This window comes from Oryzias latipes, chromosome 8 (assembly GCF_053564925.1).
Source record: "Oryzias latipes strain Hd-rR chromosome 8, Olatipes_Hd-rR_3.1".
NCBI classification, from domain to species: Eukaryota; Metazoa; Chordata; class Actinopteri; order Beloniformes; family Adrianichthyidae; genus Oryzias; species Oryzias latipes.
This window is the reverse complement of record NC_136244.1, coordinates 21938520-21955604: the sequence shown is the minus strand read 5'-3', so window position 1 is coordinate 21955604 and position 17085 is coordinate 21938520. Positions and strand designations below refer to the sequence as shown.

At 39.7% G+C, this 17085-nt stretch overlaps 1 protein-coding gene across 1 annotated transcript in view; it reads right to left on the bottom strand.

The window, feature by feature from the left end:
- The window catches only part of plcl5 (phospholipase C like 5), a 79222-nt gene that overhangs the window by 15421 nt on the left and 46716 nt on the right, over positions 1-17085 (bottom strand). The window contains exons 2-4 of the mRNA XM_011477948.4: positions 14523-17009; positions 7323-7526; positions 4618-4693 (exon numbers count right to left, since the gene is read on the bottom strand). Coding sequence (XP_011476250.1) covers positions 4618-4693; positions 7323-7526; positions 14523-17009 — 2767 coding nt within the window. The remainder of the gene's footprint in view (positions 1-4617; positions 4694-7322; positions 7527-14522; positions 17010-17085) is intronic.

Genomic DNA, 17085 nt, shown 5'->3' with positions numbered 1-17085 from the left:
TACAAAGTTCTGGTCCAGGACTAAAGTTTTTTCCAGTTAGATTTATGACAATTAGTGTTGTTCTGGCGTTAACCTGTTTTAATAAACTTTAAAGACTAATGACAAGTTACTGAAGCTACAGATCTTTCACAAAGATTCAAAGTATTAACTGCCTGAACACCCAGTTAGTTTCTGCATTAGACATTAAAAATGTTTTAAACAAAGTGAAATCAATGAAAACAATACTTGTCTTAAGTATTATGAGTACTTCTTATATTTGCTTCAATATTAAAACTTCACTAAAAATTATTTTCATTGTGATTTTTCCTTAATCCATATTTAAATTGAAATGGAAATTCTCTGAATTCTTATTTACTTTTCCGCTTTGCTTGGTCATTCTCTTCTGAGCCTTGTTTTTCTCTGTGAAGCCCTCGTACTTGAAACGTCCCTCATAAATAAACGTAGACCTCTGCATTCAGACTGTATTAATGTTCACACACCAGCGGGTGAACACAGTGTACACAAAAACCAAGTGGAAGCATCTGGAGGAGCACAGTGTGCTTTCCTGCTGTTTTCCTAGTCTCCCATTATCCATGTGTGATTGCAAGCCTCCCCCCGGGGGGAATAATCCAACACCTCTCCATCCTCATCAACATGTAAGCTTCATCGCCCAAATTAAACGGATTTACTGCAACGATGATTGTGCATAAAGTAAAAATGGACTTGCTGTTGGGAAGCTGACATCAATAAAAACTCACATTAATCCATCTAGTTTTAAGAAAAATTGCACAATCGGCTTCTCTTTTTGAATTTTAAACTCGTATTGTAACAACAACAATCATAGCCTTTACATAAGCATACAAAAAGCTGACAGGTCCTTCCGATTCCACAGTTTCACTCTGATGGCATCAGCCCATCCTCTAACAGCCCCCTTATTTCTGCTCCCAACACTGCAATTACAACAAAATTGCACATCTGCTTTTTTTAGATCTATACACAAGAACTTCAAGCACACGAAAACTCAACATTTTGACAGTGTTCCAAAAAGCCCTCTGAGGAATCTAAGAGCTGCTGAGACAAAAAAAAAAAAAACAACATAAACAGCATTGGTCACCATCGTCCGGATTTCAGATATGTTCAAGTTTTCAAGATAAAAAGACTAATAATTGCAGCAAAATATAGAAAGAGCAAGAAATGCTCTGCCTGGGGCTACCAGAGCAGAATGCTGCATTTGATACACTAGATCAATCTTTTACTTAAAAGGCTGAGAAGTTTGGGTCTCTCTGGTACTGTTCTTATTTGGTTTTACTCCCACACATATCGAAAAGCCTTTGTAAGTATGGATACATACCCCTTAAGAGTTCATCAAATCAAATGTGGGGTTCCCTAAGGATCAATTTTAGGCCCACTACTTTTTAACCTATACATGCTGCCACTTAGGTAAGTCATTAGAAAGTATGCTTTCATAGCTACGCTGATGACACACAACTTTACATTGCTGTGTCGCCTCATTATGGAGAATCAATTAACACATTTTTTAACTGTATTTTAGACATAAAGTCATGGATGGCAGAGAATCTACAGCTCAACCCAGACAAACTAGAGGTTTTAGTTATCAGTTCTAAAGACAAGACAGAAATTATTTCCAATCTAAAAAATTGTAAAACTTCCCAGAGTGTAAAAAGCCCAGCTAATTTTGACAGATATTTTTTTAATATAACAGAAACAGGATTTTATCATATGAATAATATTGCCAGAGTCTGTCCATTTCTCTGTCTTGCCAGCACAGAAATGCTAACACATGCTTTTATTTCTAGCAGATTAGATTATTGCAATGCCCTACTCTGTGGAGGATATCAAACCTTCAACTTCTAAAATTGTCAAAGTTTTTTTTTTTTTTGGTTTTTAAATAGAAAAATATTCATTCAATGTAATTCACTTTATGATACATGAATATGAAATTACTTTAAAAATTAGGTTTGGCTACAAGGAGACATCCTGTTTTGGATAGGTTAAAGTGACCATTATAGACATTTATTATGTAATGAGTTGTTTGTCACTAGTTGTGTTTGTATTAAAGGGTTTTTGAAAGTTTTTACAACTGGTGTTCATTTGCTTTAGGCAAAGTTGCCAGATTTTCTTTTTAAACCCTCCTTCTTTTGTTTGCATGCTTCAAAGCCTGTTTACGTCAGAGAATAGAAGTGTACATTCCCTATTTCCTTTCAGCTTTTATGCCTGACTTACTGCTATCAACACTACAGCAAATGCCTGACAGCCACAACAGACACACAATGAAGCAACGCAGAGAAGTCTGCGTTTGAGGACGGCATTAGTTCGGCCGTCAGTGCAGGGGGCAGGGAGAGGGAGAGAGGGGGCGACGGGGTGAGTGCTATGTTTGGCATGCAGCTGAGCGCCCTCACGGCTGCCAACACAATCCATTTGTCTCAGACTATAATTGTTCTCACTTAAAAAAAACAAAAAAACAGGAAACGTTAAACTAAGGATCCTCCACAAAGAAAGTTAATCATCTGATGGAAGCTCATGGAGGTTTTTACTGTTAGCAGCTGACTAAGCACCAGCCTCAGATATCCTGTATTTGGCGCTTCCATTTGTGAGGGCTTTAAGCTCAGCGTAGCTCTGTGCTCCCAGATCTGGTCTGGGGTACTTTGGAGCCAGGGGACGGCTTTGCAATTGAATCCACAGAGTTCAGCCAACATCCCTGGGTAATTACCACACACATCTCAGCCTGGCTTGCTGTGCTGCAGTGAGTGAAGCATATCGTGGCCACTGACACATGGGAATAAAGCTGGGCACAGGGGGTTTAAATTGGCTTACTCGCGTGAGGATCTGGGGCCGGGATGTGACACTTAGTGAGCCCCAGTTGTCATCAACAAAACCAACAGCTGGAGATATGAAAAATTAAATAAATGATTTTCACAGTGATGTCAATAATTATACATGTCATAACACTAAAAGCTAATTATGAAGTGAAATCGATTTGTTTGAAGACATTTATGAGCTCTTTGGCTTATTGACTGAAAACCAACAATACAGAAGTCTTTCTCTCTTAGCGGAGAGAAAACTAAGCATCACAACATAAACTGAAGTAATTATATACTACACTAAAACAAATCTGCCTAAAACAAATACATTTATTTTCTAAACCTGCCAAATCGCTTTTGGGGTCATGGTGTTGCTGGAGCCTATCCTAGACACTGTAAACCAAAGGGTTTGCAAGTCAATTTCATTGAGATTTAACCTCTTTTCTATGAGGTGCTGTGGTGCTAACCACTACCACAATGCAGCCTACTTAAAAATAAAACTCAATATTTTGAACCACATTCTATGGCTAAATAAAATCACTAGTTTGGGAATGAAAACTCTTAAAGTCCCGCTCCGATAATCTTTTGATTATTGTAAAAGTGTTCTAGTGGTCTTTTCAGTATTATTATGTTGTCAAAAATCTGTGTTTTTGTCTAGGACATTGTTTCTGCAGAAAGGCAGGAGTTTATCAGACATTCGACTCTGACTTGCGGTACTGAGCAACCCCGTCCTCCTTTCCCGTCATCCAGCCATCTGTTTATAGCTCTTCCGCTAGCTTACAGCCCCTCACACCCCCAACCTGACATGACTGGTTCAACAAAAACAGCGAGCAATAATGAAGTTATCCAGCTGTACAGTTTGGAGCCAACTGCCAGCTCAGACGAGGAAAACAAAGACCTGCGTGGATCTAGATGTATAAAGGTGAATGCATCAGAAAAAAGCAGAGCGGGAACTTTTGTCGCTAATGATTCGCAATGAGTTCAATAAAAAATATACTCAGAAATGCTATTCTGCGCTTAATTTCCTAAATATTTTACTCCATCATCAGACACAAAAATGTGTTACAAACACCAAAAAACACCATTTTCATTGAAGTGTTTTATTATGATTTGGAGATTATTAAATAAATAGCCAGAAAATGTAGCTGTCATTATTCTTCAATATGCTGTATTGTCCGTGCACATTTATTATATGGAGGAAAAAAAATCAAGAGGTTTCCTATAAAGAAGCAGAGCTAATGAGGAACAATTAGTGAATGTAAAGAAAGCTCGAGGGAAGACGCTACAATATTTTTTAATTTGAAGCCATTTCTTGACTAATGATCTTATCCTGGTCAATTTGAATCCTTGTGTGGAAAGCTTGACTGCTTACAACAGGAACCTTTTAAAAAGAAAAAACCTAATGAAACACTTCCTCAATGCCATCCTTTTTTCTTTGACAAACGCTGTCCCCTTTCACTCCGCACTCTGTCAAACCTTTTCATTTCCCTGCTTCCCTCAAAGGATGTTTATGCTCCCTGTCCTCTTTCCCCTTCAGCTCTTTGTCTGTGCGGCTGGCTGATTGTTTTAACCTGCCCACAGCCCATAACTACAATGTGCTGACTCACTGATGATGGCCTGTTCTATTGACAGCAGCCACTGCTGTTGATGTTGATGGAAATGATGTGGGAGTGGAAACACTATGCTAATTGTGTCAAGCACAAAGACAGGACACGTAACATTCTAAATGCTGCAAACCGAGGTAAAAAAAAAAGGGGGTTCTTGTTGTGATACAATCGGTTTCAGGAAACTTGCTCATCCTTTAAAGGCTACGTACCTGCCCTTTGTGCTTGTGTAAGCTTGGAGTAGACGACATCAGCTGACTCAATCAGTGTTTTGCTGGTCTGGATCATCTAAGGGGGAAGAATAGAAAAATGATGTGAATTCATGTCTTTCAAAGCCTTCATTTCAGGCAAAACAAATCAGCCTCTCATGTCTGTGCTGAGAGGCAAGTGAGGAGGCAACACCACAAAAAAAAACCCATCTAATGAAATGTTTTGAGGTGGTTGACGAATTTCTTAGTTGTAAATAATTTCATCGTTTTGTTTATACTTTGATTGGGCTCATGAAAATCTGCTTTGCAGGCATGAAAATCATTCCGTTCGTGACATTGTTTAGCTGTTACATTAGTAGCAGTGAAATCACTATAAAAGCAAGTAAATTATTAGACAGCCTATTAAAAAAAGAACTATTTTTGTTTACATAAGAAAAAAATGATTAAGAAGATAGTTAAGCCCTTATTGGGTTTCCATAACCAGAGGTGTGCAACTAAAACCCAGCGAGAGCGGGAAAATTCCACTTTACTTTATACTTTTATCAATGTTTTTGTGGTCATTAAACCTTTCATTAATTTAATGTAGCTTTTAAATAATTAAATAATAACGGTGTTGTGTTTTTCTACATAGAACAATTCCAAACTTTGTTTACTTTTGACAACAGCACATACAAGTTCCTTTTAAACTTCAAAGTGAAGACTTTGATTCAGGTAATCCGTCAACCTCCTCCTGCAGGTATGATGAGGAGCAGCTGCACTGCAGCTCTCTGAAGAAGGCTAATGAAGTTTCACGCTCTTGTGGGAGACAGGAAGTGAGCTGTCGGAGCATACGTGCCTTCTTCTTTCTCGTTTTTTTTCTATGAGAACTGATTTTGTTTTTACAAAGTGAACTGATCACTGATTTTGGAAACCCCCCTTCTCTGATCTCACAAATGAAACTGGAAATTTGAAACTGTAATTTTCATGTGTGGCTAAAAAATGCCGCAAAAGGAGGAGAAAATGTTTTGGGCCGCATTTCTTGCTGAAATCAATATAAAAATTGTGAAAACTGTAAAACCAGAAATTTAATGTGTTTTTTTTTGTGTATTTCTGCCTTTGTGTGCATTCATTCAAATTTTTTGTATCAATGTGTGCTCGTCAAGCTTGACCTCTGGAAACAGACCTCCCTTGTTGTTTTGTTCAGCACAGGGTTATTATGTTTGCTGGCTGCAGCCCACATGTGGGTTACCAGGGACACAGACTTCACACAGATATGCTATGGTCAATGGCCTGGTGTTGGCAGCCATGCTGCCATGAAGTCATTAGCCTACACACATGTATAAACACACACACCAACACACACACACAGGCCTCTCTGTTCTTGAGCAGGGAGTGTGGCAGCCGGCCAATCTTAGGAACAAACACACTGCTGCAGCGGTGCCGGCTGCAGACTATGGATTTAATGCACACACAGCCTTTCGAAAAGCCCAAATGTTTGGCATCTTGATTCACAAACTATAGTAACTCAACATAAAGGATTTATTTTTATATTCTAGGAGCATAGAAAATTTTAGAACACATTTTTTCACTTCCTTGCATGTCTGAAGCAACCATAACAGCCTCAAATAACAACGTGCCACATTTTAGATGGGGTTACATGCTTTGAGGCATCTTCAGAAGAAGAGAAAAAGTTAATTTAGGATCCTTTATGCCCAAATAGAACTGCTGTAGATGTCTTGACCAGAGCAGCATGGATGCTGCAGCCTGATCAATGACCCACTTCAGCTCCCACATTTCTCACCAGGGGAGGGGGGGGGGCTGCAGGAACCGCAGTTGATAAGTCCATCCAGGGTTCTTCAAACCCTTTGTGTCGATTGGTAAAGAAAATTAAAAATAATTTTGAAGAAAGGCAGGATGATAGAGAGAGATGTGAAACATGAGTCCAGTGCAGGGGTCTGTTATCTTTTATAAAAGTCATTCATGTATTTCTTACTGAATACAACCCGATAGGAACCACAACGTCTTCTTTCCCATTTTAGAAAAATAAGGCATTGCTTTGTATTTATGTTACTATTATGATAAATATAAATGAACTATTGTGTTTTTTGGCATAAATAAAACATTAGAATATATATCCTTTAAAAAAAAAAGATATAAATAACTTTTGACATGACTTCCTTTCAAAATAAAATACATCCTGGTTATATTGGATCATCTTGTTGCAGCAACTGTAGCAACCTTGACCGTTTTTTATAGTTGTTGGAGCATTTCAGCCAGAAATTTATAGATGAAAACTAACTAACCCTTACTGTATTTCCTGTGTTGAACATTGGGAAATCCGCTATATGTATGAATTCTGGATGCATTTACTTGATCTCCAATCGATTTTCTGTGGTTCACGGAATCTGTCAAAATGTTTTAGTACGTTTTCGGTAACCTATGAAGCTGCACCACTTGATGGATTGTTGGAGCATTATGGGTGCTTCAACTGTTTGTAAATGAGTTGAATCAAGTTTGACTTATCCATTTTGTCTCCCTTGATGTCCCTTGTAGTCCAAAAATATTTTACTTTTTAATGAAAAACATTGTATTTCATTTAACCAGATGAAGGCGTAAAATGTGGCTCCTGGGCCTCAAGTTGCAGACCCCTGGTCGCGCAGATGGTTCGATCACCCTATTAAAAAGATTCCGAAAATGTTCATGCATGCTTGTGTGCGCTGGCAGTTTACCATATCGTAGGCGTTGAGGACTTTGCGCAGAAGCTCAGGCACGGGACCCTGAGCTTCCATGGTGGGGTAGGTCTCGCTCAGGTCAACCGTTACTTGCAGAGATCGCTCGCTGTTCATGAGCCAGGTGGACACAGTGAGGATGCACTGCTTCATGTTGGCTGCAGGGGTCAGGCCACAGAGCTCTTTAAAGGAAACCATGGCATTCTGAAAAGAAATACACATATTTTTGAACATTTAACAACTTAAAGGTGTATATCTTTAATGGCAAGGTCAAATTATGGACTAACATTAACAAGAAAATAAAACATCTTAACAAATGTTAGGATCTGTGCTCATCTGGATATATTTAAAGTTTCTGTAGAACCTTCAGTTGGCATTCTTGGATTTGCAAAAAAAGTTACATTATTTATTTCTCACTTGTCGACTTCTCACAAACCATCAAAAACTAAAAGATATAAAAACTATGAGACATAAACATTTACTTCTGAAGTCATAAAAAACCCTTTCATGTGTGGGCAGTAGTGTTCATGAGCAGTTTATTCACTTTAACTCTGCTCCAGGAGTGTGCCCCCACCCAAATTTTGCTTGCTTTTTCAGCCCTCATGGTTCCTCTGCTAGTGGGCTTTCCAGGCTGGCTGTTGCCACATGTTTTGGTTGAAAGTCTCTTTGTCTCTTGTGATTACGCAGCTGCCTCTCATAGCACATGAGCCTTCTGGCAGCGTGGGGCCTCAAATAACCAAAAACTAACCAAGGCAGCAAACATAAGCAGGCATTTGGGTGGTGTGGGCTGAGCCATAAGGAAAAATAAGTGCGATTCAGAGAGGGAAACACTTGGGAAGAAATAGAACAGAAAGGAGAAATAAAAGATAGGGAAAAAAAGAGACCTTAAATCAGTGTGAAACCTTGAGAAAGTGCATTGTGGTAATGCAAGTCTCCTATTCGTGAAGAAAATAAATTTGTATGGTGAGGCCCAACTTTCTGCTGATAAAAGACAGAGCATCTGCATTTAGAGCTTCGTCCCAGTTCTCGGACGGTTGGAAACGGAAGTGGGTCCGATTTGAGGCTCATGATTAAAAGCCTCTGTTGCTATAAGTGTTAGTGATGGTGTTTTCCTGCATCCGTGTGGCTTTAGCTCAAGAGTTATTTGGACGCTTTGTCTAATTCCTTGCATGTGTGTGTTTGGGACCACATCCTGAAGTCTTTTTTTTTTTAAAATAATTTCTGGAAAATAAAAAGCCACATTGCATCTTAGTCAAAGTTATATGAAAACCAATGACAGACTAGTGTTTTTAATCACTTCCAACCCCCTATACTTTGTTCCTCTTCCAACATTCCCCCAATGAAAGCCTCCTGTCTGTTAACAAGAAGTCTTTTGTTTCGTTTTGCCCCGCTCTGTCTCTTTTTTTTTAATTCTGCCTGTCTCTCCTCCTCTCTGTTCCACGGCAATAATGTGTTGATGATGGAGAGATACATTTCAGCCAATAAAAAGAAGATCAAGGCTGGCATCGCTCCTCTAGCTCAGTCCATACTTTATGGGGTTCCCTCATTGACTGATATGAGAACTGGACTGCTTGAGTGTGACGTCACCCATAGAAATTGACTTAATTCCGGCTCCAACCAAGTTAAGTAAATGCAGTCACCAATATGGATGTTGCCATGTTGGAGCCAGACAACGCAGTAAGCAGTGATTGGTTCAAATCAATCAGAGTCAATATTTTTCATAGCACCCACTTTCACCAATCAGGAGTGAGCTTCTTGGAAGACCACACCCCTACCACGTGAAAGCAGGCTAATCTGTAATCCAAACGTATTGAGCTTTCAACGTGAGACCCCATGCTTTCATTGAGGCATTTGATTGCCCAGTTAATAACTTGAATAACTTCCACTACAGAAAAACATTGGGATTAGCAAAATCATGTTAAGAAATGTAGTAGACTAAGAATGCTTATTCTGAAAAATATAATGACAGAGTAATATATGCTTCTTTCTTTAGTTAATGGGATTTTAGCTACAACCAGCAGGTACTTCCTGTTTTGAATGCCAGGGAGGAGGGGCCACACATTCAGCTAAACGCGCATTCCTAAATGGACGTTCAGCCTTGTGTTCACACTGGGTTGTTGCTACCCAATACCAGGGCATGTCCGCCACCTACAGTTGGAAGAGGCTTGGTGCGAAATGCTGAAGCTTGTATCGCATTGAAGTGGTGCAAATCTTGTGAATCTTGCTCCGGGTATTTTCTTTCACAGTTCTATTCAGATATACTGTATGAAAGACTTGGTGTTAAATATGCTTATTTCTGGCCGTAGAAAAACAATCAGTTTTCAAACGTTTGGCACTTTTGTAAGTGAAAAGGGGACAACATCGATGTTTCACTACCACCACTACCACTTCAATGCTTGTTCAATGGGCACGCGTTTTGTACATAGAGCCCAAAAACAGGCATAGAAACTTGTGTAGCGTAACGTGAACCGGCAATTTTGAACAAAAAAGCTCAAGCTAGACTTTTTATTGAAAGTGGTCGCTTGAACGTATGTGACCGAGGCGCTGTGAATTTAGCTTCACAAACAAGTTAGTATCCAGCAATTTATCAATCCACAAATAGAAGATTACAACTTGTCATGTGTTTGTAGACCCTTTTAATAAGACTTAGCTTTTACTTTTTATTTTCAGGTTTGTTGGGATGTTGTCTACTTCTGCACAGAATTTAAACTTTTTTAATGTTCTGATCCCTGTTGATATCTAAATCTCCCTGTATGTGACAGGTTTAAACTTATCCAACAATCTGGTTTGATGCTGTGAGTTTTGGTTTCATTTGCAGTGCAGGTGTGTCCAGATCCATGGATCCATCCAGCTGGCCTCTACAAAGCCTTCGCAACGGTCCTTTGTTGTCCCATTTAAAAGGGACAGGCTTTAGTCCACTATTATTTATCTTTTTGTAGCATCCCTTTTAGCTTTGGCACATTCATTTCCTTCATTAACTTTGATGTCTATTTCAAAAAGACAAATTTACATTTAAAACCTGAGGAAAATGGCTTGCAGAGTGTATCGTGCTAGCAGCTTTATTTGATCAGGTTAACACAGACTTATATTCAATCACCTGGAGAAATTTTTCATGCGGCCATAGATTAGATTCTGCAGCCATTTGTTATGAGAGATTAGAGCCTTATATCTGGCACATGGCAGGACTGTGATTAATTCCATATTTAGCAATGGTGAGTTGATTGGAGTTTTACAAACGTAATGACGTTTAATTGGTTGGTGTCAGATTTACAGCCCTCGCTGACACTTACCCTTTTGTTCCTTATTTGTCAACCTGACTGACACAAAATCAAAGGTTAGGTCTGCATCATTTGGAAGTCATGATATCCAACATGTTGATCCTGATTACTAAAAGAAAATGGTAATTTGCTTTTTGATGAGTTTTTTTTTTTGTATTAATAATAATAATAAAAAAGGTCCCCTGATTTTACTCTTGCTTTTATTTTTAACCTCTCTGGTTACTGTGGGACAGCAAGCCTTCAAATTCAGTCAGAGAGAGACCACTAATGCAGAGAACACATTTGGGTACTTTAATTTAACTTTAAGTTTAAATACATGCAGCCAACACCAAAATCCAGCCTTGGACGCACTCAAAATACGATCGGGGAATGCAGCAATGTGCCATCTTCTCTTCTACCACACCTGAGCTGATGTGCACGCTGGACGGGGCAGATCAGGGAGCTTGTGCTATGCACATGTGCGTTGAGACATCTTAACAGCTCATTCATTTAAACCGAGCGTTTTAGCAGCATTTTGATTGACAGCAATTTAAAAGTAGAAATACTCAGAAATGCAAAAATGAAATTATTTTTTATCACATTTGTTCTCTTTCGTAAGAAAAATGCCACAAGTAAAAAAAAAAAAACTGATTATCATTGGAGGGGGAATTTAAAAGCTTAAACTTAAAAAAATGTCAACATCCGAAAAGTGTAAAAATTGTTTCCTGCAAGATTTGTAATCACTTCTCTGCTCAGTTAGTTTACTCTGCCATTTAAATGTTCAATAGTGATTAGTGCTAAATACTGTAAGTGCAGGGAGCCCATTTTATTAACACTCAACGCGTGAACCTTTTTATTCAAGGGCCAAAGTGAACTAAAAGGAGCTGCATTTCCAGAAGATAATGCAGGGTTGAATGCTATATTGCTGAGTGAAAATGAAACTTAAAGAATAATAAATGGCACCAAAAAAAGAAAAAAGAAATGATCAAAGTTAACAATAAATAAAGTGAAAAGAGCACAATTTCAAAAAAGACATTTTTGTGAAGAAAATGCCAGCGCCAGGTATCGAACCAACGAGCTTCTGCACAAAGGATTCCCCACATATTTCAATGGAGGTAAAAATCCTGGAAGTCCTGGAATATCTTGAAAAGTTCAAGGATTTGAAGGACCAAAAGCCATAGCTGGAAAAGGCTGAACATTTTACTAATTGAATGGTTAAAATAGCAAAAAATTGTAGAAGGAGTTAAGCAGCAAAGATTGGCGGAAGATACTATGATAGATAGATAGATAGATAGATAGATAGATAGATAGATAGATAGATAGATAGATAGATAGATAGATAGATAGATAGATAGATAGATAGATAGATGATAGATAGATAGATAGATAGATAGATAGATAGATAGATAGATAGATAGATAGATAGATAGATAGATAGATAGATAGATAGATAGATAGATAGATAGATGATAGATAGATAGATAGATAGATAGATAGATAGATAGATAGATAGATAGATAGATACATACATACATACATACATACATACATACATACATACATACATACATACATACATACATGCATACATACATGCATACATAAAGAAAAACAGAAAAACAATGGATTAAATGCTTTACAGCATTAGCTTTCACTGACTCCCACAGGTGGTTTGGTAGAGATTTTTACGCTGGTTGCGCTTCCTGTCCGAACCCTGTATTTTATCTGGGCTGGGGATCGGCACAGGAAGACCCAGACTTGAGGCCCCTTGTGGCTACATATTTACGCAGTAGTGTGAAGGGTCTTGCCTAAGGATCCAGACTGGATGAAACTCATCACGCCCCCTGAAAAACAAACCCTGATTTCCCATGTGCCAGTTCTGCACCCTAAAGAACTGAGCTATCCAGCTGCAAAATATGTACTTTTTTTATTTTGCCAATTTTAGCGATTACATTTATTAAATAAAGCAAACTAGCCGTTACATAAGATCAGAATCACACAGGATATTTGTCATTTAGCAAGCCACTTAAAGAATTTTTAGGCTACGGTCACACTGCAGGCTGAAACCACCCAATTCCGATTTTTTTGCCCCTATGGGACCTGTATCTGATCTTTTTATGACAGTCTGAACGACACAGACCTGATCTTTTCAAATGCGACCGCTGTCTGACTGGCCAGGCCACATGTATCCGACCCCTACGCCATCGATACGCTACAAAAGTCATAATTCTGTGTTGAAGTAGGCGGGAACTAGAACATAAACAACAACCATGGCGGACGATGCTGCTGAGACCAGTCAGTGGAAGGGAAGCGAGATCACCGATTGGATTAATATTTGGGGCGACAGCTCTATTCAGGCCAAACTCGAGGGCTCTTATCGCAACCGGGCGATTTAAATTTTTTTTCCAGCGAAATGGTCGAGCGTGGTGTTGAACCTTTCCCGCGATTACTTTTTTTCCTTTCCGACCGTGGTCAGAAGCACGGGGGACCCAAGGCGGATCCTCCTCCGGGGTTAATTTCCCCGTTCGGACCCTTAGATTCTCCAGGATTCTCCTGAATGGGTTAATAAAGAGTCTATAGCATTTATTCTGGGGGCAGCCTTCTTTATTACCGTTCTCCTTCCTCCTTAACACACAACATGAATGTGTGCCCACACTGCCCCCGTCATTCTCTACCTCGCTTTACGTGCTCTCTCTTGTCCCCTTACACACACACACATGCGTGGCCCCAACACATACATATCCCCATTCCACAACAGTGGTTACAGACGATCCTGGCTCTAATGCCTTCTTAAAATGAGAAGATTGTAATTGTGCTGGCTCCTTTGTGAAAATAAATGTAATAATGCAAAAAGAGCTCCGCTTTGACAACACTGTTGCTGACATCCATTGTTAAGGTTAGCCACTACCGCAAACAACGAGTGACTTCGTTCACCGTTGAGTACTCTTCTGCACATGGGGGTCACTTCTGGGTCATTTCACGGTCACACAGGAGATCATAAAAAATCGCATTTAATTGGAAATGTGAACGGCCTTACAAAAAAATTGGATTTTTTCAAAAAATCGGAATTGAGCATCAGGCCCTGTAGTGTGAACGTAGCCTTAGTTGTTTTGAAAAGAAACAAAAAAAAAAACCTTAGTTGAGGTTATGTGTCAATTTTAGATCTACAGATTTAAGCAAGATTTAAGATCTTTTTTCTGCCCTAGCCCAAGTGGGTAATTGTAACTCATTTGTTATCTCTAATTTAAAAAAGCAAATCCCTTTTAAATATATTTAATGAAAAAATAACAATAAAAAATAACATATAAAGAATATATAAAGCATATATGTTGTCCAAATTTCTTAAGGCACAAAAGCATTAATATATGTTTTTTTCCTTTATTTGCTCACTGCAACCCGATGCCCCACTTTCACCACTGCCAGTAGGCCCATGATATTGTATCACATATACACAAGTACTTTCAAAAAGCTTTTGCAATTAAAGACATTATCTTCCTAACAAAATTTATCATAAATGCACTGGAAAGAGCTTTACATAGCTCCTGCCGCTACAAACAAACAAACAAACTTAATGTACTTTTAATATCCAATCTAAGCCATCAACAAACAGTATGGTCATTCTAAATGCATCAATACCTCAAGTCAAAATAATACAACTATAGAAAGAGACACTGTAACATAAAACAAAACCACTTAGATCAATTTAAGGTTGTTACTGCAAACTGGTGTCTATTAGTTTGAAGTTTTAGGATTTAGCTTTGATAGATGAGTAAGAATAAAATCTTTGAATGAAACATTTGGACCAATAACTCTAAAAATAGGGTTAGATCTAACAGTAGGGCACAGTATAAGTGCACCAACATTCCTTTACAATGTAGATTAGGCAAAATTGGTGTAGTAATTGTTTTTCATTTAATTGAATTTTATGACTGTTTTTCCTTACCTGGACATTTTCTCTGAGGTCTGTAGCCTCCCTGAGGGGCTGTGTGGAAGCTCTGAAGAGTTCGTCCACTGCTTTGATCCCGGTGGTTTTGGTAGTGGTGTACTCCCGAGCCTTTCGACCCTTCCTAACAGACAGTCCCCTCTTATGAGCCTTTCCACCACCTCTCCGGTTGGTGATGGCTACATGAACAAACAAAGTGGTGTTGGGTAGGAACTCCCCTGTGAGAGATTGCAAGGGGACATGTCTATAGCCAGGCTGTAGGCACTCGAATGGGATTGTGTACTGTCCAATGAACTCATCACCAATGTAGTCATCATCCAGAACCACGAAACGCAGTACCGCTAGTTCAGGTAAATTAATCTGGAATTCAAAACTCTCGTCAAAAATAGGGTTGTCACCATTCTGCGACACAGTCTTGGTTCTTTGCTCAGCACAGTCAGCTGGTATACCATGGATTTCTACATAAATGTAGGGCTCCACCACATCACCTTTAGCAGCAGAGCCACGAGGCTTGGGGAGATTCTGCCCACTGATGATCTTGATGTGCAGAAGCTGTGCAGAAACTCCTGGTAGAGAGTCACGGGCGTTGGCACTAAAGTAGGACACCTCTTCTCGCATGATGGCTGGTCTTAAAACATACCCACAGTTGCCATTCTGCCTGAACCAGCCAAGGTTAAGGTCCATCATCAGACCTGGTGTCTGGTAGTTCATGGCAACAATCTGGCATCCGCACTTCCAGAAATCCTGGGGGTTCATGTTGCTGGCATCAATCCTCATAGGTGTAGGATAGACCCTGGAGAGTAGGCGCTTGTTATAACAGACAAATTCCTCTGGGAACTCATTGGCAAATCTGTTTGCATCTACCTCGTTGAAGGAGCATATCTCCCAAAATTTTTGGTCCCTTTTAGATGTCTCAAAGTCCCTGAACTGCACTGACTTGCAGAGAGATACAAGGTCAGATAGTTCCCTGCAAAGCCGGATTTTCTTACAGCCCAAGCCATTTAACTGATCCCTGTCATCAGCTCCAACTCTACGAGACATTTCCAGACCCTCCTCTTCATCTGTAACATCCCCCTCGGCATCAGTGCAGCTGGGTGGAAGCTTTTTACTCTTAAGCAGGATTTTACCTTTCAGTTTCTCAGGAGAAGGCAAGTAGTTTTCTTCTTTGTGGGGCGTCTCAGTGTACAACTTGTCTCCAAGAATTTTCTTCAAGTGTTGTGCCATAACTCTCTGCTGAAGAATACAGCAGTGGGTCACCAAGCAAAGAATTAGGGGATATTCTGAGCTTTCAAAAGCATACTGGTTTAAAATGTCCAGAACTTTAGAGAAGGCGATCTGTGTGGCCACAGAACTACCTATGTATACAACTGGTTCACTATCATGACCATCCCAAACTACAATCTCGACACTGCGACAGCCCATCCTTAAAGCTCGTATGTAGCTGCTAATGTCTGATGAACCCCAGAAGTGGTCATCAAGAAGAGAGGCATTATGTGAAGAGTTAATGTAGTAGTGGGAAAGAGGCTGGGTCATGTCCTGGCACACACGTTTGTGCTGAGGGTCAAAGATGTGGCATTCAGAGGACAGGAGGTAGTTTGTAAAACCATCAATAGAGAGGTAACCTCTTTCTCTGCCTTCGGTCGATGGCTCAAATTTCTGAACAATATCTTTACACATTTCCTCTGTTACTCCTTCTACACCCTGTTCCACATCTACAAACAGCATGAGATCTTTACTGTCCAAATATTCTTTGTTGCTGGAGAACTGAACCAGCAAGAAGAAAATCTCAGGCCGTGTGCACAACTCACAGTAGGCTTCCACAAAAGAGTCCATGTTAATTGTCTCCCCATGTTGGTCTTTTGCTTTCTGTAGCTCCTTGAACTTCAGCTCTATCCTAGACTCTTTCATTCCCGGATTGAGCCCTTTGATTATCTGTGTAGCTCTGAACAGATCTATGTGTCCTTTCTTTTCCACATCTGCAAGCTCAAACACTGAGCTAATCCATGATGTTCTTAGGCTTTGTTGACATGGGTCCACCATATCTACAGTGTGGCGACCATAGGACACTAAATATCTCAGGCCCATGACCCATGTACTGACGACATCTGGTGTACTAGCAACCAAATCCAAAGACTCGTAGTTATCCCCGTAGATGATTGAAAAGGCGCATTCGTCAGGAAATTGATCAGAGAGACCATTGCTGCGCAGGACAGGGGTTTTCTTTCCCAAACGGACTTCTTTGATGCTTTTGATTTCAAGTTTGGCCTTCTCTGAATCTTTCTTGGATGGCTCCCAGCGTAACCAGTGCATGTCTGGATCCAGCAGGAAGTAGCGGTTGTACATCCGTGAGTTGGAGCGCACCTTCTTCATCTCACAACCCTTCATCATGAAAGCCATGCAGGCAGCTGTGCTGTTAATCTTTCGGTCACTTGGCATTGAGCTGAAAGACACAGTCTTCTTCCTCACTGGCTTCTGTTTGGAGCCATCCTAGAAACAGAATGGGGTGGGGGAGTTGGAAGAGAACATTTTTTTCTTTAGTTCATAATATTGATAAAAATTAATT